A 26,998-nucleotide genomic window follows, 5' to 3' on the forward strand; every position below is an offset into this window, starting at 1 on the left:
CGTTTATTTCTATGTAGTAGATTTCTTGTGTTTTGTCTATTTCTCCGTTTGTTATGTTATTTTGAGACGTTGTGTCAGTCGCGCAAGTATTTTCACTCTGGTGAAAGTGTTTTCGTTGTTTATGAAATAGTACTGCTCTGACCATACGATGGTTGCTATTGAAATTTAAATTTAAATGAAACATTAAATTCTATTCTTTCGGATATGCCTTTGAACTCTATGATTTGTTTATTTAAATGTTTTTTCACCATAAATCCCACTCCATACTGAGGCTTAGTTTCACCGGTATAGTACAGAATGTAGTTGTCATACTCTTTGCAGTTACCTATTCGTTACTTACTTCGCTCATGCCAAGAATATCCCATTTAATATTACCTAAAGCTATCTCTAATTCGAGAAGTTTTTCTGCAGACCTCAATGAAAGTGTGTTTAGGGTGGGTATGTGTATAGTGTTAGGTTTCTCTCTTACTTTAGGTGTTTCATTTGCTGAAGGGTCTTTTTCCCCACGGTGACTAACCAGCTTGGGGTGCATTTTTCAGTTTTTGTATGTATACTTTTGGTATTAATTGTTCTAAGTTGATTTCGAGTACCAGTGATCATTACAGGTTTTTTTGGAATCTCTGACATTGAAGAAGATCTTCCTTGTTCAACGTAGTTAAGTATGTTGTGTTTTAGAATTTTTTTCCCCTTGGCTGATGTAGAAGCTGGGTTGCCTTTTAAATCAATTTTTTTTTCTGGTATGCAGAGTTAGATGAGTCATTGCTTTCTCTTTTTCATTTTTCTCTATTAATTTCTGATGGTTTCTTTACTATTATTTTGTAATGTTTTAGAAAAGCTGGTTCCTTTCTTTCCTCTTTCACTTGGGCTTGTAATTGCTTGCGCTTTGCTAACACTTCTTTAGAATAATCTTCTTTTATATAGACACCTGGTGGCAGCTTTGACTAGTTTTTTTAAAATCATGTGTTTTTTCCACAGCGTTCTAACGGAGATGATGGGCGGGTAAACCATCTAACTGCTAGCTTTGAAATACACAGGCCGAAGACGGGCAGCAGTGTCTTCGGTGCGACAAAGCCAATACTGCGGTCACCAACCCGCCTGCCCAGAGTAGTGACTATGGGCAACATACATGAGTTCTTCATACTCCAGAACTTGTAGAGGCCTGTGTCCAGCTGTAGACTGTGGTAGGCTGAAATGATGATGATGATGATGAATATTAATAGTAGTGGGAATAAGCTATATATATTTATTATTGATTCTTCTTAGTTGTAATTTAAAAAAGAAAGAATTTGCTTGACGATTTGTTGTACAAGCCAAACCCTCTAGAACAATATTAAATTTATTATACTATATGATATCCTAAATTACATGTATACGTGTATGTTACGAATTTATTTTTACATAAGTTGTGCTTACGAAATACCAGTTACTGTTTCTAAAAAAGCAGAGACTTTTTTATTATTTTGAACCTCTTTTTGTCGGTTTTTATTTTAGGGAGTCTTTAATACAGCTTATTCATGCCCACCGCTAACTAAAGTTGATCGAACCGGGTATATAGGTACAAGTTGTTTGTCTGACCTCTCTTGATGCGTAAGCGATTTGACTCTACCCGCAAATTGTGACAAATCAGGCTACCACTGAAGTTTTGAATCGTAAATTATTTCCAAGGATTCCGGGAGGCAATTATTAGTTATTTAAAGTAAACAAGTTTATTGAGCGTTGCTATAAGCGTTGCTATAAGTAAACAAGTTCTTGGAAGACTATAATATAATTATAAACTCCTTATAAATATAGTACAATACATTTTATTTGAAGATAAGTATATAGTTCTATACTATACTCGTAGGCCTTCATGTACGAAACAAACAAATTCTACACTTTGATTCGTATACTTACAAAAATTTTGAATGAATATATATTTATGTAGTGACATATGTATAAAAAGATAAAAATTATATTCAAAGGAGATTTAAAATATCAATCTTCAACACTTTACCAAATAAGCTGTAGAAAAGTAGTTTAACTTATCCTTTAAAACGGTGGGAATTAAATATATAACGTTTCATTTTAAAAAGTCTGTAAAAACAATTCTTTTACTTATTGTTAGTTACAAAGCCCAGTTCCATGAAAAAAATAACATTTGACTAATAGTAGCGAAAATAACGATGGAATGTGGGATTATCCGTTTGACTCATGCCTAATTTACTAAAATAATTTATTTTTGTAAAATAGCGTCAGGCATAATTTTCTCTTGTGTGCAATTTCTAATTATTTCATATCTTATTTAATAAAAATTAATTGCTGAAATATAAGTACGCGCAGAACTTCCAAGCGAGTGCACCAAATTGGATTCGGTACACTTGTATAAAAAAAAAATTAAAAAAATACGATATTTGGTCATAATAATTGTGTTTGCTCGCAAACGAAAAAAAACCGACTTCAATTACATCGACGAGTAATACAACGTAGATCGACGAAAAAATAGGCAATTAACTACGCATTATCAAAGATTACTCAAAAAGTAGTCATCAGATCTCGATAAAATTTATATGTGACCAAATGATAAACATCAGCTTTCGATTACATTAAAAATCATCAAAATCAGTACACCCAGTAAAAAGTTATTGCAAATTTTCGAGAGTTTTTTGGAAGTTTTTTGGAAGGAAGAAGTAAATAAAAATAGTCAAATAATTAGTCATATTTGTTCGCAGATCTCAAAACAAATCTGCAGTTATTAATTTACGGTTTCTTGAGTGGTATTTCAAAATCTTGTGCTAAAGAAAGCGATTTTCTTGAGTCGTTGTAAATATATGTATGTATTAATAATTGTATTTGCTCGCAAACGAAAAAAACCGACTTCAATTACATCGACAAGTAATACAACGTAAGTAGACGAAAAAAATTAACAAACGCACTAGTCGTCACTACGATTTTCGAGGGTTTCCCTCGATTTATCTGGGATTCCATCAAAAGATCTTGGTTTCCTTATCGTAGTACCACACTTGGAGTATCTTCTTACCAACAAAAAAAAAAAAGAATTATTAAAATCGGTTGATAAACGAAGTTATCCCGAACATACATTAAAAAATAGTATCTTACGATACTATACGATCGAGTTGAGTAACCTCCTTTTTTTTGAAGTCGGTTAAAAATTGGCACTGCTGATAGAGTTGATGTCTGAAAGTTTCATGTTGTAAAATTTATCTAAATTTAATGATACGTAACGCCATCTTATAACGATTGTAAGTACTAAACTTGAAATTTCCCTGCCATCTAGTCTACCATTGTGGAAATAAATAGTAAACGTTTGCAATAAAACCACGAGTCGCATTTACTACTTAACAACAAAAGATGGCAGCATTGACTTTTACTAGTCAATAATGGCAGTGTGCGTCACATCGCTGCGCAATCAAGCACGGAACGGAAATAACTAACAGCTGTTCTACAATATTCGGTCGGGCAACTCAGGTAGCAGCTGTGTACAGATGAACACGCAGACGTTTTCCTTGGAACTGCGATTGTTTGTACATGTACATTGAATTGTGACTTTCTCATCGTTTTATTGCTCTTTGTTAAAATATTAAATTTCTATTTTTAAAACTGAATTAAAAGCAACAGATGAATGTATATTGAAGTGAAGAGTGCGCGAATCATATAATCTGCTATATCTAGGCGATATGTTTACTAAAATTCGTTCGTTGTTATTGTGACTATAAGACAAGTTGAAATGCCTCGTGAATACGTGGATTGCGAAAATAGTTCCATGGTGTTATGTCAATAGGATTTCTACGTGTAGCTAGCAATTTTAATTTTCTATTGTTAGTGAAAAGCATAATTGGTAAAAATGTCTTGTACTGTACCAACCAGTTCCGCTTTGAGAGCGTTGGCTTTAGAATATAAAAGTCTACAGGAGGAGCCTGTTGAAGGTTTTAGAGTGAAGTTATTGGGTGAGGACAATTTGTTTGAATGGGAAGTTGCAATATTCGGACCTCCAGACACGCTATACCAGGGCGGATATTTCAAGGTAAGACAGTTCATGTTGTGTAGTCATTTAAAATACGTTTTTATTTAAATTTTGTTTTACTAAGTTTATTGAGAAAAAAAAACAATATCTTAGAGGTAAAAAAGAATTAAACTCAAGTAATCTTATTTTAAGATCATTCTTTTTGGCTCATTATTTTGTCTCACACATTGCTATAAAAACTTATTATTTATACTTCTTTAATAGTGTAAATTATTATTTTTGTATTTTTAGCAGCTTAGCTTAGCTTTGGAATCTTTTGGAATAACATAAAATGATGAATGTAAAAAAAAAAAATTGGGGGTATTATTGAAAGTAGTGCTTTCCACTTTTTTTTTGTTCTTCTATTGGTGCCCAGGATACCCTAGAGGTATGCGTACCACAATTTGAGAATTACTGTTGTTAATAGTTAAATAACCAATACTAATAATTACATCACATTTTCATATTTCAAGATTTCATGTTCATAATTCCCTCAGCCAACCAAGAATGAATTACATCAGTCTGTCTACTAACAAATAAAATAACACTAAGACTAATTTAATTATAGCTTATGAAAAGACTTTTAATGAGAGTTTAAATGAATATGACTTTATGTAACTTCAATTAACAAATTACTTCCTAAAATTTTATACTATAAAGACTCAAATGATGTCTTTTTTTATTATTATTATTATGTTATGGGCTTACTCTTGACCTCAGTCTAGCTCTAGAGCACAGACGAAGTCGAAGATGGAGCGAGTTCGCCCAGAAGAAGACTGTTCACTCACGCTTTAAATATGTTCGGGTTGTATGAACTCAGAAATACAGACGCCGGCAGGGAATTCCATTCCTTGGCTGTGCGCATTAAAAAAGATGATTCAAAGCGCATTGTACGTATGACAGGTATATCAATCAGGTAGGGATGGAAGCCTGAGGTACGTCTGAAAGTCCGATAGAAGAAAGAAAATGGGGGTATGAGCTCGTGCAGCTCCAGGGCACACAGGGCAAAGTACAACCTGTAAAAGACCATTAGACTGGCAACCTTTCTTCGGTGAGCCAGAGTGTGAAGAGATTTCACCAAACTGGCATTACCAATTAGCCGCTTGGCTCTGCGTTCAACTGAGTCCAGTGTGGCGAGTTGATATTTAGCTGAGCCATCCCACAAGTGACTGCAATATTCCATGCACGATCGGACTTGAGCTTTGTACAGCGTTTCAACAAATATTTAACATACGTCAATACCTATAGATTGTGCTCTCATATTGTAACAATAGTTTAACAAAGAGTTCTTAGCCCTGACCCTATTGGGGGAACAGAAGCTTATGGAACGTGGGGTTAATAATGAAATATGCAGCTACTTATTTTCTATTATATGTGCTGATATTGTAATTAGAAAATGATCCAAAATGTGTCTAATAAATTCTATTTTAGATATATCTAAATGTACAAAAGAGAATTCTCAGTTGACAATAAGAAGTACTTCTTATAAAAAGTGCTTCTTATTGTCAACTAATATAAGTTTTGTTCCAAGAGAATAGGTTAGAAAAAATTTCCTCCACAAAGATCGAGTTTTTATATTGATAATAGACATTATTAATTTCTAATTATATATAGATACATACCCAAAAATAGAATTTATTTATCATAAATAATTCATCATAATATATGACTCAAATGTAGGAAAAATGTTTTATTTTACCAATTAACTTGAAAAAGAGTAATAGCAATTTACAATTCATTTACCAATTATTTTATAAAATGAAAAATTTAGCAACTTTCTGTGTGGTTTCTTTTATTTTTTTATTTTTAGAGTAACAAACTGTAAATTAAACAATATACAAATATTGTTTTTCTGTTGAAAATTGTATATAGTCTACAACAGTTGCATACAAAAGTGTCCGGCCAAATATAATTTCATGATTAAGTAATGTTAATAGGAGGCAAAATTATATATATAAATATTCAAGAACTTTTCACAACTATTCATTATTAGGTACTTATAATAAAACAAAAATGTTCTGTTCCTACTCACATTTAATTCTTGCCATAAATGTTATCAGTCGGCTGTTACTTATAACACAAGTATTAAGTTGCTCACCATAGGAACAGATGAATGAGTGTCTCTGTTAAAGATTTTTTTTTTATTTTGTTATCTTTCTCTTATATATAAAATTCTCGTGTCATGGTGTTAAACATTGAACTTCTCCGAAACGGCTCGACCGATTTTAATAAAATTTTGTGGGCATATCGGGTAGGTCTGAGAATCGGCCAACATCTATTTTTCATCCCCTTAAGTTATAACGGGGGGCAATGGCAAAACAACATTTGCAGGGTCAGCTAGTATATCTATATAATAAATTATATATTATACTAGCTGTGCCCGCGACTTCGTCCGCGTGGAATAGTAACTTTGGACAGCATTTTTTTGATATATCTTCTGGTTTATTTTGGATATCGGAATATCTCTAATATTTTATCTCTTGTAGCAAACTTATAAAATATTCACATTAATCTTACATATTTCAACATACAAACTTTCATCCTCTATTCCCTATTGTTATTTTACACCCTTAAGGAAAAAACTTTTACAAAATTTCAATGTCATAATTTATTTATATCGAATCAGCCTAAAAAATGTTTCAATCCTCTCGTTCAATCCGCTCTAAAAATGTTGATACTTCCATACAACTTTTCATCCTCACCTTTCAACCTCTTATACCCCTTTTTTGGCATTAAAAAGTAGCCCATGTCCTTTCTCAGCTCTAGACTATCTGTATACCAAATTTCATTATTTGGGCACCTCCTTACCATCATGTCATCATACTGAACATTCATCATCATGAACATACATTTTAAATTAAACCATAGGACTTTCATCCAAACTTCCAACCCCGTTCCAAATCCGTTCTTATTGGATGACTACGCCCTATAAAGAACCTACCTGCCAAATTTCAAGTTTGTAGCTGTTATAGTTTCGGAGATTTCGTGATGAGTAAGTCAACCTACCATCCCCCATTTTAACCCCAAAAGGGAGTTGATTTCTAAAGATACATTATTTGGACACCTTCTCACCATCTATAGAGCCATACATTTTAAATTTCAAGTCTCTTACTTCAAAAACATAGTACTTTCATACAAACTTGCAACCCCCGTTTTACCCCCTTAGGGGTCAAATTTCGTAAAATCCGTTCTTAGCGGATGCCTACGTCTTATAAGGAGCCTACCTACCAAATTTCAAGTTTGTAGGTGTTATAGTTTCGGAGATTTCGTGATGAGTGAGTGACCTTTCGCTTTTATATATTATAGATTATAGATTAAAATCGTTATTTTAACCATATTTAATACCCTATCAATAATGAGCTTTAATGAAGATTGTAATATATATTTGTATTTGTTTTAAATGTTTATTTGTTTTCTATTATAGGAAATATAAACAGAATCCGGATAGAAGTTATAATAATATCTTATTTACTTACAGGCACATATGAAGTTCCCACCAGACTACCCATATTCACCTCCGTCTATTAGGTTTCTAACAAAAGTGTGGCATCCAAATGTTTATGAGGTAAGTTTTATAAATTATAAATATTTTTTTAGGATAAAGCTAATATAAAAATATTAAGAAAATTAGTTTTTGATGTAAAAATAGATTCCATTTAGATACATTCCTTTAAAAAGTAATTTGAAGTAATAATGAGTTTTAGAAAATTCAGTAAGTAGTTTTATAAATAATATGCAGTAATAAATCAAACGACCCCCCAATTTATAATGAAAAAAACTCTGAAAATAAGAAAAGAATTTAATTTTCATTTAATTTTCATTTAATTTTTTACTTTCCTTAACTTATTAAATATGTATATACAAATCCATCTTGAGATTGGCTTTATAAAAACGTGGCCTCAAAATCACTGTACTCCCTATATAAAAGAATAAAATAAAAAATAAAACGAACAATGAACATACAACGTAGACCGTAAATTGTTTTCACGGTGTGTTGTTCTTGTATCCTTGTCACGGCTTTCGTATTTAAACAATTTTATATAAAATTTAAAATGCAAAAAAAAATTATTTCGATTTTATTCTTAATATTTGCGATTGCACAGAATATTAATAGAAATGAATCGCCAAATATATCTAAGCTTGTGACTTTCGAAAGATTGCACCAAATTGGATATTGTTTGTACTCGTCGTCGTTTTTATCAGGATAAGGTTTGTTTAAAAAAAATAGGAAATAATTTATATAGTCACAAAAATAAATATATACCGATATATCGCTTGCGGTTCAGCCTGTAATATCCCACATCTGAACATAGGCCTCTGTCCCGTTATTCCGAATTGGAATAATACATGAACATAGAAACCGAAATACTACGAATTAATGGCGAAAGAGCCAGCATTGTTTTTAACATTTAATTTTGGCAAGGCTTATTTTGACATACCACTTTATGATAATTAAAAAGCGCACGGTTTGGCTGAAAATAAAACGAAGCATTGCTTAATATTTTTTCCAAACCGCACTTCTTTTCTCATCAGAGTATTGGTATCGATATATAATATCGATTATATAATAGAAAACTAAGTAAACTAAGAATTCACTTCACTCACTTCAGCCTATCGCAGTCCACTGCTGGACATAGGCCTCCCCAAGTTCGCGCCACACATCCCGGTCTTCCGCAATCCTCATCCAGCCTACACCGGCAATCTTACGTAGATCGTCGGTCCAACGGGCCGGAGGACGTCCCACACTGCGTTTGCCAAGACGCGGTCTCCACTCTAGGACCCGTCTACTCCAACGGCCATCGGTCCTGCGACACAGATGACCAGCCCACTGCCACTTCAACTTGCTAATTCTGTGGGCTATGTCGGTTACTTTCGTTCTCTCGCGGATAGTCTCATTTCTAATCCTGTCTTTGAGAGAAACCCCAAGCATAGCCCGTTCCATTGCACGTTGAGCGACTTTTAAACTTGTGGACCAGTCCCTTCGTCAGTGTCCACGTCTCGGCTCCGTATGTTAACACAGGCAGGACGCATTGCTCGAAAACTTTAGTCTTCAAGCATTGCGGAATCTTCGAAGTGAAGACTCGACGGAGTCTGCCAAACGTCGCCCAGCCCAACCGAATCCTCCTATCGGCCTCCTTCTCGAAGTTGTTGCGGCCTAGTTGGCCGCAACAACTTCGAGAATTCTAGGTAAATATAATCCTGAACAACTTCGAGAAGGGTACCATCGACCGATACCGGTATCGGTATGACTTGGTTGTTAAACATAACTTTCGTCTTATCCAAGTTCATACAGAGACCGACACCTCGGGAGGACTCGTTTAGGCCGGCCAGCATTTGGCCTTACTCATCCAGCGTCTCCGCAAAGATGACAATATCGTCGGCGAAACGAAGGTGAGAGATGAATTCACCGTTGACGTTGATGCCTCGTTCCCCCCAATCCAAGGTCTTAAAAATATCCTCTAGCGCAGTGGTAAACAGTTTCGGTTATATTACATCCCCCTGTCTTACCCAACGCCGGAGGGAAATAGGTCTTGTTCTTTGGTCATTGTCATGAACGGTCATCGTCGCCGCATCGTACATAGATTTCAGTACCTCGATATATCGCCAGTCGATATGACATCTCTGCAGAGAGTCCAGGACAGCCCAGGTCTCGACAGAGTCGAAGGCTTTCTCGTAGTCCACAAATGCCATACACAGCGGTTGATTATATTCTTCCGTCTTTTGGATAATCTGCCGAACAGTATGGATGTGGTCCACGGTGCTGTAGCCATTTCAAAACCCAGCCTGCTCCATTGGTTGGAATTCGTCGTGTCTTGTGGGTGAGACGATTTTTAACAACCTTCGTAACTACCTTATAGACGAGTCTCAGAAGTGAGATCGGTCTGTAATTCTTCAAGAGAGACATCGCGTCTGGCGTGGTCCCCACTGGAAGATGGTGTTAAAGATTCTCACACAGGCTTTTAGGAAAGGTCGGCTTACGTTACGGAGCTCACTCGTAACTCTGTCGTCCACCGGGCTGTCCCGTTTTTAAGCTTCTCAAGCTCCGCACTAATCTCGTTGACATCGATAATCCGGGAGGACTTCCGAAAAATGGTGCACGTGGATCTTCGGTGTTCCAAGTCTCAGGTTTGTGTGCACTCGACGAATACAGCTGTCAGTAGACTTTCTCGACCTCTTCTCGGATATGAGGGCGAGAGCAAACGGTTCGCCTTGTGTTGTTTTGAGCTTCATAAGAAGACTTGGTCCCAATGGTCGTCCTAATGCCAGGTGTAGTGTTGGCTTGCAGCCTCCCGTAACCCGGTGATTCCTATCACCCTCCGCCCAGCCGTTACCTCGACCGCTGCCATTACCGGGAATAGTGGAGCTGTCGGGAACTGAAAGCCGAAATTTCTGCTGAGAACTCTTAAGAGTTTAGCCCATAGACACCACGCTGTGCAAATGGATTTTTGACGGCAGGACTGGATTTATCGCACCGGAGATGCTACTGCTCGTTTTCGGTCTGTGTAATTAAAAAGCCAGCTGCAGGATAGTTATCCCACCATCGTTCGGATTCAATAGTTCCAATGTAGTGCTGGAACTTTGTTAACCTTTAGTCGCCTTTTATGACACCAACGGGAAGAGAGGGGGTGGCTAACTTCTAGACTGCCGTAGCGAAGCAAACCCTACTGCCATAGGATATAAAACCGATATCTAGTTAGTGTACTACAAATGTAAGACGGTCTTAAATAATAAATTATGTGTTTAAATCCTGATATTTTTATTAGCATATTCTATGTACTTTTAGGTGTAATTTAAATTATAACAAGGTTAAGGATAGAACTCGTCGAATATTCTTTATAACTTTATTTTGAACTAGCTGCTGCCCGCGACGTCGTCTGCGTGAACGCTATCATCATTATCATCATCATTACAGCCTATACAGTCCACTGCTGGACATAGGCCTCCACAAGTTTACGCCACAAATAACGTGAACTCATGTGTTTTGCCCATAGTCACCACGCTGGGCAGGCGGGTTGGTGACCGCAGTACTGGCTTTGTCGCACAGAAGACGCTGCTGCCCGTCTTCGGCCTGTGTATTTCAAAGCCAGCAGTTGGATGGTTATCCCGCCATCGGTCGGCTTCTTAAGTTCCAAGGTGGTTGTGGAACCTTGTTATCCCTTAGTCGCCTCTTACGACACCCACGGGAAGAGAGGGGGTGGCTAAATTCTTTAGTGCCGTAGCCACACAGCGTGAACGCTATACAGCACCAAAAATACCTACGATTATACCTTTTAAAATAACATTCATTTATCCGTTTCTTCTTTACATTTCATATCTACAGAAAAATCTCATAGATGGCGCTGCTTTAAAATTTCTTGTCTACTTATATTCATTTAATTATGTTTATCGGCTTAGTTACTTATATTGCGTGATTTTTATAGTGTGAAACTAGCTAATATAGCATGGTTATTAACATAATAACAACAACATTCAAATATGCGTCGTTAGGATTACACGTTGTTACAGAATGCGTTGAGAAAATAAAGGTTCACTGCTCGTTCCCGGTAGGTGATAGCATGATAATATGTAGCCTATATGTTGACCCGACTTCTTAATAATATTCGTGCCAAATTTGAAGTAAATCCATGCGGTACTTTTTGAGTTTATCCCGGACATACATACAGACAAACAGACAAAAATTTTAAAAACTATATTTTTGGCTTCGGTATCGATTGTAGATCACACCCCAAGTATTCTTTAAAAAAAACATTCAATTTACAGTTTTGACTTTCCTACCATTTTATTATACTTTAATTTAACTTTTTTGAAGTCGGTTAAAAAGACTGTCTCTGACGTAAAACTACTTACATCTAACAGAATAGTTTTAAAAATGTTTTTCATTTTCACCACCAAACTTACATTCGAATATTTAAACGACTTCACAAAAAGAAGGAGGTTCTAAATTCAAATTTTTATGTGTGTTTTTATGTTACCTGATCACTTTTTACTGGGTGAACGGATTTTGATCATTCTTTTTTAATCATGTGTTTTTAATTAATTATGTTTCGACTACCTACTTGTGTTACTTATCGATGTAAATTGAAGTCGTTATATTCGTTTGCGAGCAAACACAATTATTCTATTTGTAACCTGTAAGTTCAATATTTGTGGTTAATTAGTCAAGGTTAAATAGACCCTAAAGGTTTTCCCTCAAACTCACATAGCCTATCAGTAACAATGTGTTATATAAGCTTTATCAACAGAAACGGGCCCTGCTAGAAGTTTTTATTTAATAATAATTAATCTAGTTATAAAGTACGGGAGCTTGGAGACTAGAATAGATGACGAAAAATGTTCACGAATACTAAGTCTTGCGAATTTTTGTAAACGCTCTTAAATTTATCAAGAATTTTCGCGAAACGAAAACGATACTAAACGTGACTCAATGCATCAGTCATATCTTAAAGAAATTGCTGACACATGCATATGTATTAGCAAATAAAATTAGCGTTTTAACATGAAATGTTCTAATAACCGTTCTAATAGACTAACTCGTTTGTGGCCCTGCTTTGTACTCCGTGGGTCGTAGGTTCGATTCCCGCCTTAATCTGAGTGTTATATTTGTATTCATTTGTATATATGTATTATTTATATGTATATTTATAAAACATATATATATTTTGCTATATCAGTCGGCCGTTACCTATAAACACCAGCATTAAGTTGCTTACCGTAGGAACAGAAGGCCGTGTATATAAGTTACTAGCCGACCCGTGCCCAGCTTCGTTGGGTGCTTATTATTTTTGTGATGCAAATATATACTGAAGTTTTCATCTCGCTCGTATTTCTACGACTTGGTTTACATGTACTATAATTTTTCACAGATTTTTTTTTTTTCAATAACAATAAAATATAGCCCTATATCATATCCTGAATAGAATAGCTTTTTCTGTTAGTGAAAGAATTTTCATGATCGGATCAGTATTTGCGAAGATTACCTGCTACAAACAAACAAAGTTAGAAACTTTACCTCTTTGTAATATTAGTATAGATAAGATATTTATTTATTTATTTTTAATTATTTCCTTAACACTTATGCTGATTTAATCATAATTAATGGAATCGTTAAGAATGATGCCACTTTTATCATAACAAATAACTAAATTTTATTTCAATGATATTTTTGTTAGACAATATCGGGTCACAATCAAGCAACATAATTTAAATTTCCACGTCTTTGACCATATTGTCCCAAATCAACTTTGACCGACTTGTTCTACTTTGAATGAGACCGTGAAATCATTGTTTAATGTTTTTTTACAAAAATTATTTAACAGCATCATCACAGTCCACTGCTGGACAAAGGCCTCCAAAAGTTCGCGCCAAAAATGGCTGTAACTCGTGTGTTGCCCATAGTCTCCACACTGGGCAGGCGGGTTGGTGACCGCAGGGCTGACTTTGTCGCACCGAAGACGCTGCTGCCTGTCTTCGGCCTGTGTATTTCAAAGCCAGCATATTTGAATGGCTATCCCGCCATCGGTCAGCTTTTTAAGTTCCAAGGTGGTAGTGGAACTGTGTCATCACTTAGTCGCCTCTTACGACACCCACGGGAAGAGAGAGGTTGGCTATATTCTTTACTGCCGTAACCACTTAGCATTTGTTCAACAATGAAATCAAAATTTTTATACTCCGGTTGTACGCAGTAGCATATAACTTAACTCATTTGAATAAATATATGCCGACGACAAATGATATCAATAAAATTTGCGTAATTTATATTCCTTTTGTATTGTTGAAATATCCTGTCGCTTTTTAAATCAACATATTTGTTTCAGTCATGGTTACGCAATTTTTTATCATATACGGTGTTTTTTATAAGTAAATTTATTCTTATAATTGTGTTTGCTCGCAAACGAAAAAAAAACAGACTTCAATTACATCGACAAGTAATACAACGTAGATCGACGAAAAAATAGTCAAGCAACTACGCGTTATCAAAGATTACTCAAAAAGTAGTTATCAGATCTCGATAAAATTTATATGTGACCACATGATAAACACCAGCTTTCGATTAAATTAAAAATTATCAAAATCGGTACACCCAGTAAAAAGTTATTACGGATTTTCGAGAGTTTCCCTCGATTTCTCTGGGATTCCATCATCAGATCCTGGTTTCCTTATCATGGTACCAAACTAGGGATATGCCCTTTCCAACAAAAAAAGAATTATCAAAATCGGTACATCCAGTAGAAAGTTATGCGGTATAATACAACGTAGGTCGACGAAAAAAGCGTCAAGTAAAAACGCATTATTAGATATAACTCGAAAAGTAGTTGTTAGATCTCAAATAAATTTAAATGGGACCAATTGGCACACACCACCTTTCGATTAAAACAAAATTTGTCGAAATCGGTCTACCCGGTCAAAAGTTCTGATGTAGCATACATTAAAAAAAAAAAAAAAAAAATACAGTCGAATTGAGAACCTCCTCCTTTTTTGGAAGTCGGTTAAAAATACAATTTGAATGATGTAATGTATAGGGCTAAATTATCGTTCTTTATTTATCATTTATTTTTAAAATTGTTTTAGTTTCGACATCTATGTCCAGATTATTAACCGTTATATTATTATTAAGAGTAAGGAATTAATTTCATTTTAAAGACAAACAATATACCGCGTCAATTATCATATACATAATACAAAACTTTTGTATTATTTATGACGTCACGTAAATAAACATGTCGTAAAACGATAGCGCCGCAGAAATATACGTTAAACAATACAAAAACACGATTGGAACCCGTAATACCGTGGCCGAGGGTACCGTTAGTTTTATAAAGACCGAGTCGCGATATAGTGGTGAGACAGGTCATCAAACTACTCGTAAGTATGAATCACTCGATAATACGCCGAGCACTGCTAGAAAGCCGAGAGGTTAATAATTGTCACGATTTCATCAAATCAGATATAATCTTCAACAACACTAAATTGTCTTTGGAATTATGGTATATATTAGATTTCTGATTAATTAATTACGTTGTTGTCACATTCCTTTATTTATTGATAGCAAACTAAATCAAGCATATTGTTAATCTTATTGTAAACAGACTTATATATTTATCATACATGTGTAATTATATTTGTCAAACTATATAATATACCTAGTGCGCAAACATAACTGAAAACAATAAAAATAAACCAGTCAATTGCATGTTACTAAATATTGCGAAAAACAACGGTATCGCAAAGAAACGGTAGTATATAAAAAAAAACACACTAAAATACTTAAACGTAGTATAAATTTGATTCAGAATGTAAAATACTTAAAGTAATGCATTATAAAATAAAAGCTTACTAGAGAATAGTCCATTTAAGCAACTACGTAGTAAAAAATGGCTCATCAAACAGGATATAATGGTTGAACGACCTTTAGTTTGTAGCAACAGCGATGATTACTAACCGACATACAGTACCTATACTTAATTTAAAGCATGTGATGTGAATTAACATTTCAGTGAACCAACAAGTATTTTAGATACTAAAAAAATCCGTCGCATACAATGGAGACAGCATAAATAAACAGTGATTGTAATTCAACTGGGTTACCTCAATCCAGAAGTTTCGAAATAAGATCATTATATTGTCTGTTTAAAAACTATCGTCACTATTGTTACAATGCTCTTTTTTCTTTTTTTTTTTATGTAAAAATTTAGAATAGTGATTCTTAAATTGTTTCATCAGTGGAAAAACGTGTGTGCGAATTTTCTAGTGAAGTCTTTAAATGTTACCCTGGCCTTGGGGTAATTAACCTTATTCGCGACGACCTGCGTCGCGGTGGTCGGTTTGAACTTGTGCTACATTCACACGCTTCTTTAAATAGCTTCAGCTTCTGAAAGCGATCTCATCGGCCCACGATCATTGCCAAAATTTGAGTATATACCGTCTTAAACCACCACGTGCTTACGATTTTTAAATCGGACGTTGACGTACGTAATATAATTATCCTAAAACGCAACTGGTAATGCGCAACGCCATCATTTCCCAACACTGATGGGAATGAAAGCTACTTTATCAACAAAAGAAGCTGCGTGTTGGGATGCGTGCGTCACCGAACATTCGACCTGCCCGAGGCCGGTTCCGAGATTCATTAATTCTCGAAATATTCTAGTACTTCTCGTTTTCCGCAATACGCCGTAGTCGTATCCTTTTAGTTACTTCCTTATTACACATTTGTACAGGCATGTACGAGTAGCGCTGACATATTACATACCATTGCAATTTATAAATTATCCAGATATTGGTGCCAGCTGCGAAAAAATATCGTACTTATAATCAAATTACGATTCTCAAAAATCAATGTACACAAATAATGTCTCTTCTATGTTATTTTTATAAGGCATTATGTAGTAAAAGCCCTAATTTTTCAGGAATTTAAGAAACAATACTGTATTATAATTTTTATATACGTCTCTCATATAAAGAAAACTTATGTTGAAAATTAACAATTGTGAAATTACTAACGATAACATTTATCTGATTAATTAAGTCCAAACTATTCTAATTGCATGATATTTGTAAAATCGATTTGGAGGTCGGAACTCACGCGCTTTCTTTGTGAGGAAGCTCCGTGAACCGCGTGTATTTTTAGCCAGGGGCGACGCACCGAGTATCTTACTTTGTGCTCGATCACCATAACACTCGACTATGAGTAAAATGTAATGTTCATCATAACCAATGTAATAAATTAATTAGTTTCAACAATTAAAATATGTATAGTTGAACAACTAAAAGTGTGAAACTACTGTTCTGGTTAATTCATTCTGATACGACTGGAGTATAATAATTATACTTGGGTATAGAAATAACTCAATTACGTTTTGCTGCATTGAAAGTACGTTCTTCTATAGCTTTGCAAGAGATGTGTTGTCTCGGAACTCTCTTATAATAATTTGAAAACAGACGGTTTAGTATTTTAGGGATGTTTTTCATCGTCTGGTCTATTACGTCAGGCCAGTGGGACGCAATTCGTTATTGAGTTATCAAAAGTTTATTCCGTTTTTAAAACGTTTTAAATAACGAAATGCTTTTCAAAATCTGTGAACGAATTCCGTAACATACGCTAAAGTTAATTATGTTTATATTCATTTGTTAAATATGTACATATCAATAAATGTGATATTTTTCTCTAAAGAAACTTCTAAATTTTGTGTCAAAAATACTGCATTCAACTTTCTTTTCTTTTTATCTCAAAACATACACTTGTTATTTAGAATGAATGCCCTGAACAAAGAAACGATCTAAAATCTAAGGTTTTCCATATACATAATTAATAACGCTTCAGCCTGTAATATCCCACTGCCGGGCATAGGCCTCTTTCCCCATGTAGAAGAAGGATCAAAGGTTAAGCCACCACCCTGCTTCAATGCGGCTTGGCGGATATATTATTCCCTACTATGAATAACGATCGCTATCAGGTATACATGATAACAACCGGGACCAACGGCTTTACGTGCTCTCCGTGGTACGGTGGGGAGATCCACAAGGCCTGCACAAACATCCAACTATGGCAAACATCTGTATGGCCAACACAACTGCTTGTCATGTGTGGAGATCGAACCCGCAACCACCACAAACCTGTGCTGTGACCTTTGCGCCAACGCGTCGTCGCATATAATAAAAAATAACGTGTTATATTATCGTATCGGTATATGATCTTCTTTGTGGTTACACTATGTATTTATTGGAAGTGCATGTGTTGTCAAGGATTTGTGCTATTAAGGACATAAGGTCTTAAATTTATTAAAAACATAAATTAATTAATTAATTTTAGTTTTTTTTATGTATAACTAGGTCAGCAAACAAGCGTACGGTTCACCTAATGGTAAATGATTACCGTAGCTTATAGACGTCTGCAACATTAGACGCATCGCAAGTGCGTAGCCGACCCTATCCCCAATTTCCCCTAGGAGCTCTAGTCACCTTACTCACCAACAGGAACACAACACTGCATGAAAACAATATTATTTAGCTGTGATATTCTGTAAGGTTGAGGTACTACCCCACACAGTCGGGCTGCTTCTATATTTTAAGTAGGAAATTTCCTGCTATGCCCTACCTCAGTAAAATATATTTATATTATATACATTATATTAGATAGCAAAAGATATAATTATGTGCCTATCTCACCTAGTAAGAACGAAAAAGGGAGCTACGATGAAGTCTATAAAAAATATCTTTACAGTTCTCTCTGAAGGTTAAGGAAAATTAAAGGCGGCCGGTTAAAGGAAGCCAGGCTATCTAGATCGTCCTCGCCTTATATAGACTTATACATGAAATAGAAAGATAATTGAAGTTTCAACATTTAAATAAAGATTAAAAATTACAGTCAAAAAATTGTATTGTGGTATAAATAGAACCAAGACCAAAGATCACCTGAGCGATCTCAATATGATATATGTACTATTGTTGTAGTTGGTACGTAGTTACCTCATCAATCTCTTTGTTAAAGGACTCGTTTACATTGATTATTACTAATGATAAATAAGGAAAACGATCTGCTTATTTGTAATCAAAAACTGATAAGCCAATTTTATGAAATATTTCCCCTTAGAAATGAACAATTAATCATTAAGTAACGTAGAGTGTAAAATATTATCATCATCCCGCGGCGACTCAAGCCGTTATTTATAACCACAAACGTCAAATAATTTGACGAGTATCGAACTATCAAATCATCGGATACGAAACTTCGATGCCTGATTATTAGTTGCAAACCGTGTTGCAAATTGTTTGCATGATTCGCGATTTGAACTACACGCTACGCGTTCGCAATACCATCAGACTGCTATGTGATGTTGATAACTCCTTTATTAGTTATATTGTTGGAATTAATAGATATTGCTTGAATCTGGTAGGTACTAGGTCATTATTGCACTGTCACTTCCGTTGAGTGCTTATATGTGTTAAATTAATTGACTTTTATTGTTAACCCGTCCATAAGTATCAGCATAGCGCTATCATGATTTTGTAAACAAGAAACGCTAGCAAGATCACAAATGAACAAACTCTTTTATCTTATTATTTGCGAAAACTTTTTATTAGAAATGTTTATATAAATTTTTTAAATTGTTATTCTTATTTCCAAAAATTAATTTAGTATTTGAATATTATTAGCGCTATAATTATACATAATCATAAGTACAAACTTTTAACTATTAATAAAAAAAATGACTAATATGTCTACTATTGACATACTTTTATTTTGCACAGTAAAAACATTCTCAATACAGGTTATATTGTACATTACACAGCATTACTGCAAATGAACAAATAAAATTAATTATATTGAATACGTTGTCTTTTTCGCTATAAATTTGTTGTTAGTTGTTAAGAAAAACTTACCGGTTGAGGAAAGTGGGCCAGTAGGTCAGATGTGGAAGTTCACACGATTTAGTTAGAATTCAAACATTTGCAGTTCTGATAAAATCTGATGTATCAATAACCGTCGACTTTGAACCTTACGTCTGTCGAAATAGAGACGATGGATTTTACTAAACGATGATCGTTAAATCGTTTTCGTTATATTTATTTCAGTGATAATATTAATATTTATCATGCCAAAAATTGCGACATCGCGAGTCCAAATAATCAACATTTAATTCTTATAATAGTTCGAAAACAAACGTCAAATTTATAATAAGTAATATGGGTTATACACCGTATCCAAATGGAACAATTGAAGAAAACCCTTCAGACAGGTGTTAAAATTTATTACGATTTATTTGGTCGAGTGGCGTGGCTATGAGTCAGAATTTCCTTAACGCGAACAGACTATAGGTAGTAGTTACATACCGGATACATAGATATTACAAAACGACAATAATATACACATGCCGTTTATAAACCAAAGGCATTGTTAGGAAGGATAATCAGATGCCTATGAATAAGATGTATGACAGGCTTAGGCATGCTCTCTCGTATCTCCTTAGACAGGACCGTTAGCTGAGCTGTTTGGTTACTTTCCCTGAGTCTTTGTTTAGTACATAACCGTAAGCCTGTATCTATTTGTTATAATTTGTGTCACTTAACTACAACTTTGCAAATTAAAACGTACCTACCTGCAATGTGTTACAAGATTTAGAAGCTCTATTTTAGTTCAAAAACAATACTTTACTTACTCCTGCAATTACTGAAATGTTTAAGAAAACTGCTAGATAGCTGGTGGATTTTTTTCTACACGTTGAGGTAGTTATAACTTTACAATTGTAACATTAAATACTCTTTCATGCTATGTTTTAACCAACTGAAAGAATTGTCTACATTTTAAAAAACCACGATTTATCTTTAAGGAGTTTTTGTGTTGTAAAGTAAAATATATAGACCTAAAAATTTTGTTCGAAACATATGAATAAACGTAATGTAAAAGATAAATTTCTTTTTAAACGGTTTTATTTAGCTCACCCCGTTTGTTTTATTTTTTATTTATTATTTATTCTTGGGTCAAATTTAGTAATTCAAATTTCACCCTCTTCCTGTCAACCGATTAATCTGAAATTTTGTATACACTTTGGATTTTGGTGACAATACAATTATGTTTATTCATTATCATTATAAATTCAAGATGGCCGCCGCTACAAAATGGCGGATAATTTATGTTTTATTAATCCCATCAATATGGGTATCAAATGAAAGGGCTCAACAAGCAGAATACAATATACTATAAAAAATTGAAATCCAAGATGGCGGCCGCTACAAAATGGCGGATAACGTAGGTTTTATCAATCCCATCAACATGGGTATCAAATGAAAGGGCTCAACAAGCAGAATACAATATACTATAAAAAATTGAAATACAAGATGGCGGCCGCTACAAAATGGCGGATAACGTAGGTTTTATCGATCCCATCAATATGGGTATCAAATGAAAGTGCTCAACCAGTATAATCAATGTATTATATAAAATTAAAATCCAAGATGGCGGCCTCTACAAAATGGCGGATAACTTAGGTTTTATCAATCCCATCAACATGGGTATCAAATGAAAGGTCTCAACAAGTAGAATACAATTTACTATGCAAAATTGAAATCTAAGCTGGCCACCGCTACCAAATGTCTGATAACAATTTTTTATCAATCCCACCAATATGGGTATCAAATAAAAGGGCTTGACAAGAAGAATACAGTGCACTATACAACCTCAATATTTAAGATGGGCCTTGCAATAATGAAGCACTAAATGAATTAAACAGAATGCGAAATAAAAACTAAAAACTAGAAAATAAAAATAGGTAAAAAAACTTTTTAAGTTAAACGGTTTTATGTTAAACATACATTGCAATGTTTAAGATAAATTTACTAAAAACCAAAAAATAATAAAATAGATACAGTCGTGGGAATTATAAACATATGCATAGACTAGACTAAAATAAAACCGTGGGGCACGTCAATTGTCTACAAATTATCGACTTAATGTGCGATAGAAGAATCGTTTAATTCGTCGTTAAAATAGGCAGTTGGCCCGCAGACGGTGAGGAAATTACTTACTATTTTCTTGCTCATGGAAATTCCAATAGTTATACACTCCATGTAAATAAAAGAGATGTTTCAACTAGTTTATCGTTGGACATTCACACTGCTGGCTGGCGAGGAATCGTTTCACTGCTCGTAGTTTGTCTTTAATCGACAAAACATATGATAAAAGTACTACTCGCTCACCACTATGAAACCCTAAAACTCGCTTATAATCGAGCTTGCTAGCTTGTTTCCACATTCTAGCCCTACTTATCACACGTCCATCGTTGTCGGTTGAACAACTGCCTAATTATAGTGTAACATTACAAAACAAACATTTTAATCAACGATTGTAGACAATTGACGTGCCCCACGGTTTTATTTTAGTCTAGTCTATGCATATGTTTATAATTCCCACGACTGTATCTATTTTATTATTTTTTGGTTTTTAGTAAATTTATCTTAAACATTGCAATGTATGTTTAACATAAAACCGTTTAACTTAAAAAGTTTTTTTACCTATTTTTATTTATTTATAAAGTTATAAGACAGCTTATACATTCATAAGATATTTTACCTACAGTGCGGTATACGTCTATAATAATGCCGAAAATATTGTTTATCTCGGGATCACCCGTATAATAAATCAGTTTTTGCATTAAAAAGCCTATTAAAGGATGATTATAGGCTATAAAATATCACGCTACAATGCAAATAAGCTCTTCGAGTAGGTTCTTTATACGTCATTAGCATGTAATTAAATTTTTAGTAAGGTCAAAAAGTTATAGGCCTGAAGTATAAAATTAAGTTACTATTATATTTAAAACTGTACTGTAAAAAAAATGTACTGTGTGGCTACGGTACTAAAGAATATAGCCACCCCCTCTCTTCCCGTGGGTGTCGTAAGAGGCGACTAAGGGATAACATAGTTCCGGTACCACCTTGGAACTTAAAAAGCCGACCGGTGGCGGGATAACCACCCAACTGCTGGCTTTGAAGTACACAGATCGAAGACGGGCAGCAGCTTCTTCGGTGCGACAAAGCCAGCCCTACGGTCACCAACCCGCCTGCCCAGCGTGGTGACTATGGGCAAAACACATGAGTTCACGTTATTTTTGGCGTAAGCTTGTGGAGGCCTATGTTCAGCAGTGGACTGTATAAGCTGTAATGATGATTATATTTAAAAACATACCTATACTATTATATCGATGGCTCCTAAGTATACTGAGTCAACTAACAACTTTTGACTATATCATTTTTTAAAGATATTAATAACATTTACTTCATTTCCTATCTACCTATGTAACAAAAAAATAAAGTTATTAGAAGTAGAGTTGACTCAGTATATATGTTCATATGTTCTTTAGAGGCCTTCCATAAGTTACGTCACACTTTAGGATGGGTTAGGGAACGAAGTGTGACATTATGTGACAAGGATGGGGAAGGGGTCAAAAAACTCGTGAAATTCGAGTGACGTAATTTATAGATGACCCTTACATATTTTTGTTTTTATACTTGTCGCTTTAAAATAGGATTTCAGTATTAGTCAGAACGAAAACTTGTTGATAGTTTTGACTTAATAGTTAGACGAATATAGGAAACTCTAATTCTTAGTAGTAGCTTTGAAAATAACAAAATGTCGTCTGGAACGTTGTTATACAGTTACAACATCTGTTATTATTTTTCACGATTTTTTCAATTGACGCAGAAAAAACAGGATAGCAGTTTCCTGCTACTGTAGATTTGCATTCATTCAAATTTACCCAAAAATTCTTTGACAAAAATGGTAACATGGGTAATGGGTACATCGTTCCATAGCTTAATTGGCTAGAGCGCCGACACGGTCAGTCGGAGACGCGGGTTCGAACCCCGCTGGAGCGGTCAATTTTAGATATGATATTCAAAAATGTTTAGAATTCCTAATGTGTGGGTAACACAAAAATAAAATCGTACATATTAAAAATGGTAATGTTAAACGTTTAGGTACTCAGATTTAATCATTTTATACTGATCTGACCACGATGAACTTTACACTCAGACGATTATGGTAAAAAGCCTTACTTCCATCATTGTAATGATAAATTTCCTTTGTTTGTCTTTTACACAAGCTTCTTTTGCTTCAAGATCAAAAAGTACTTTTTATTTTGGAAGTAGGTTAAACAAATTTTGGAACCCATCTTGCACTGAGCTTGCATAAAAATGTTAATTTACAATCTTAAACACTATACTTCAATTTTTATTTCATATTAAAATCATTTGTCTTTTCTCGTTAATAATTTATCCTTAAAAACATGTTTTTACGTAGTGACCAGGCCGGTTTAGTTCATTCTTCTGAGTGCCTCAGTATAACTAAACGTTGCTTGCTTTTCCTAATCTTAATATATAAAATTCTCGTGTCGCGGTGTTTGTAATTAAACTCCTCCGAAACGGCTTGACCGATTCTCATAAAATTTTGTATGCATATTGGGTAGGTCTGAGAATCGAACAACATCTATTTTCATCCTCCTAAATGTGGTAGTCCACCCCATTTTTTTATTTTTAGATAAATTATGTATTTTTTATTTTATTATGATTTGGCGTTGAAAAATACATACAACCCTAAATTTTCACCCTTCTACCACCAACCCCTATTTTTAAATAGCGTTTAGCGGCAAGGCAACATTTGCCGAGTCAGCTAGTATAAAGTTATTTACTGTGCACATTCTAAAAGTAAAATAATAAACACAAAATATAGACAACAATTTAATCCTTTTATGATAATAATAAAGTATTACATAGCAATATTTGCACATAATTTTTTTATTAATGTATTTTTCATTGTAAATTCGTCTGCAGTAAATATCAAAATATGTACATAAAATTAATAACGCTTACATTATTTTCCGTATTATATGTCAGAACGTAACATAACAACTACATAACGACTTACGTAGATAGGAAGATAGTAGACCATATAAGTAAAAATAGCATAGATAATTGTCGGTATACGATTGCGCGTAACGCACACAGGCGTTAAAATAAATTATATTGTTCTTTAAATAAAATTACAAATGCAAATGGTGCAATCTAGAATTCCGTATTTTACGTAGTTTGAAAGCATCGTCAAATTATATACGTTTTAATAAAAATATATATAATTCTAACGACATTTTAATGCTCAGCTTAGAAATATCTAGGTCATAGATAAATACGATCGTACTATCAACATAGGCCAACATTTATTTTGAATTTCTTCCTAGTATAATTTGAATGTGAGTATGCTATCAAAGAAACCTGGATAACATACGTCTTAAATGTGTTGACAATCAAGCTGACCCCGTATTTTTAGTATTACACGAGTGGTCGCCCAGTGGTCGGAATTCGACCACAATTAATTTAACTTATAAATTTGAACATTATTAAGGTTCTGTTGTTAAAGACTATACTTATATAATAATAAACAAGAGTGTAATTATGTGCGTGTGTGATTCAATGTATGTTTATGCATTATTTAAAAAAAATATTAGCATTCTACACTCCTCTATATAAACTACAAAATAACGACCCTCTCCGGCTTCGTACAGCTGCAAAAACTATCAGTGTTCCTCTACTATATTATGTATGTTTTATACATATAAACCTTCCTGTGGATATACTATGTAATGTTGTAATTTCATACTCCTCCGTCGGCGCATTTTTCTTAAAACGGGATAGAAAGATTTTGCTTCACGTATTAATATAACTGGGTGTTTGTGCAGTCCTTGTGGGTCTCCCCACCGTGCCTCGGAGAGCACGTTAAGCCGTCGGTCTCGGTTGTTATCATGTACACCTGATAGCGATCGTTACTCATAGTAGGGAATATATCCGCCAACCTGCATGCAGCGTGGTGGATTAAGCTCTGATTCTTCTCCTACATGGGGAAAGAGGCTTATGCCCAGTAGTGGGATATTACAGGCTGAAGCGACGTATTAATATATAGAATTACCTATAATCGGCACAACATAGTAGATTAGTGGTTTATAAAAAGTTTCATAATGGCATTGATGTTGACACTGTAATTTACCAGTAGCTAACCAGTGTAATTAAAAAAAAATAAGTAATATAAAAATAATAAGCTTCACTGATTCCGCTATTTTTTTGTAATCTTATAAATTTAACTGTACGTTAATGAAGTTCTTTTCAATACGACGCCAATGAAATGTTACTACACCAACCTAAACAATCAAATTTAATGAATGAAGATGTCAAAACGAAAAAAAAAACGTTAAAATTAAAAAAATAAAATATTCCTAATGTCAGGATTAAATTATACAATAAAATAAATTTATAACGTACAAAGATACTTATGGCTATTTTTACAGAAAACAGAGATCTTATCGGCAAATAAGTGTATGTCCTCACAATGAGTGAGCAAACAATCTATAATAGTTCCGGCCGTTGATCTACTATTGCATCGCGATTGTAATAATGCTTATAAAATACTTTATTAGTATAATTTTATACGAGCTGTTTTGGTATTTCAAAAAATTTATTGGCATATCACCTTGCTACTTAACTCCTGTCAAATTTTAAGATTTTTCAAGAATTTTATTTCACTCATATTATTGGTAATGGCTTGATATTTTATGACCTATAATTTTCATCACCTACCATAAAAATTTCTCTAACTAACTCAAAGGCTTTGGAATTTTAAATAAGTAACTTTTCGGGATTTGTAGCAGCATAAATAAATAAATTGATACTATGCAAATTATTCGATTGAGCAATAAAATTTTTGAACCTGATTCATCTCTCTCAACAATCTAAAAGTTGAATAAAAAAATAAATCTATTATTATGAAATTCTAAAACTAAGTTTCAACATTTTTTCTAGTTAGGAAACTGGTAACTAGACTTTTAATTAAACTGATTACAAAACAATTTCGTTTCAAACATTATACTGAAGCTACGTACAAACTAGATTCACAAATTAATAACTATCAAATGCTACATTATTTGATTATTTTTACTATAATGCTAATGAAAACAGTTTTTATCTCAAAAATGTTTTATTTATTAAAAACATCCATATTATAAATTATAAGTAAAAATATATATGTAATATAGGTACATATATATAATTTCTTACTAATCTATTTTTTTCGTGTTGAATTTAAATTATAAATTAACAAATCAACATTTGCCAGGTGTTGTACCTTTTAAAAACAGGTAAATATTTAATAAATGGAACGTTTGAATTTTTTTTAAGCTACATAAAAAAAGCGGAAGTGTACTTATTAACGCTATAAACTTGACATTTAATATTCCGGTTTAAAAAAAAACTTTTTGCACTTAGAAAAACTAGGAGGAGGTCGAGCATAAGCTTGTTATAAAACAACATAAAGCTACGAAGAGGGGAAATTTTATAGATGCAGGTAATTTTCTTCTCCTATACGATGAAGTACAATTCTTTATTTATGGCGTACAAAAGAGAATACCCATCTATCTAACGCACTAATTTCAAGTTGTAATTGCGTTGAACATAACAAAT

The 26,998-nt window shown here is 33.9% G+C and overlaps 1 protein-coding gene across 1 annotated transcript in view; it reads left to right on the top strand.

The window, feature by feature from the left end:
- Positions 1-3,449: 3,449 nt before the first annotated feature.
- Positions 3,450-26,998, top strand: part of LOC123661473 (ubiquitin-conjugating enzyme E2 R2) — a 31,546-nt gene continuing 7,997 nt past the window's right edge. Inside the window, exons 1-2 of the mRNA XM_045596428.1 lie at positions 3,450-4,021; positions 7,479-7,565. Of these exons, the coding sequence (XP_045452384.1) occupies positions 3,842-4,021; positions 7,479-7,565 (267 nt within the window). The 5' untranslated portion in view covers positions 3,450-3,841. The remainder of the gene's footprint in view (positions 4,022-7,478; positions 7,566-26,998) is intronic.

Source organism: Melitaea cinxia, chromosome 17 (genome assembly GCF_905220565.1).
Source record: "Melitaea cinxia chromosome 17, ilMelCinx1.1, whole genome shotgun sequence".
Classification (NCBI taxonomy): Eukaryota; Metazoa; Arthropoda; class Insecta; order Lepidoptera; family Nymphalidae; genus Melitaea; species Melitaea cinxia.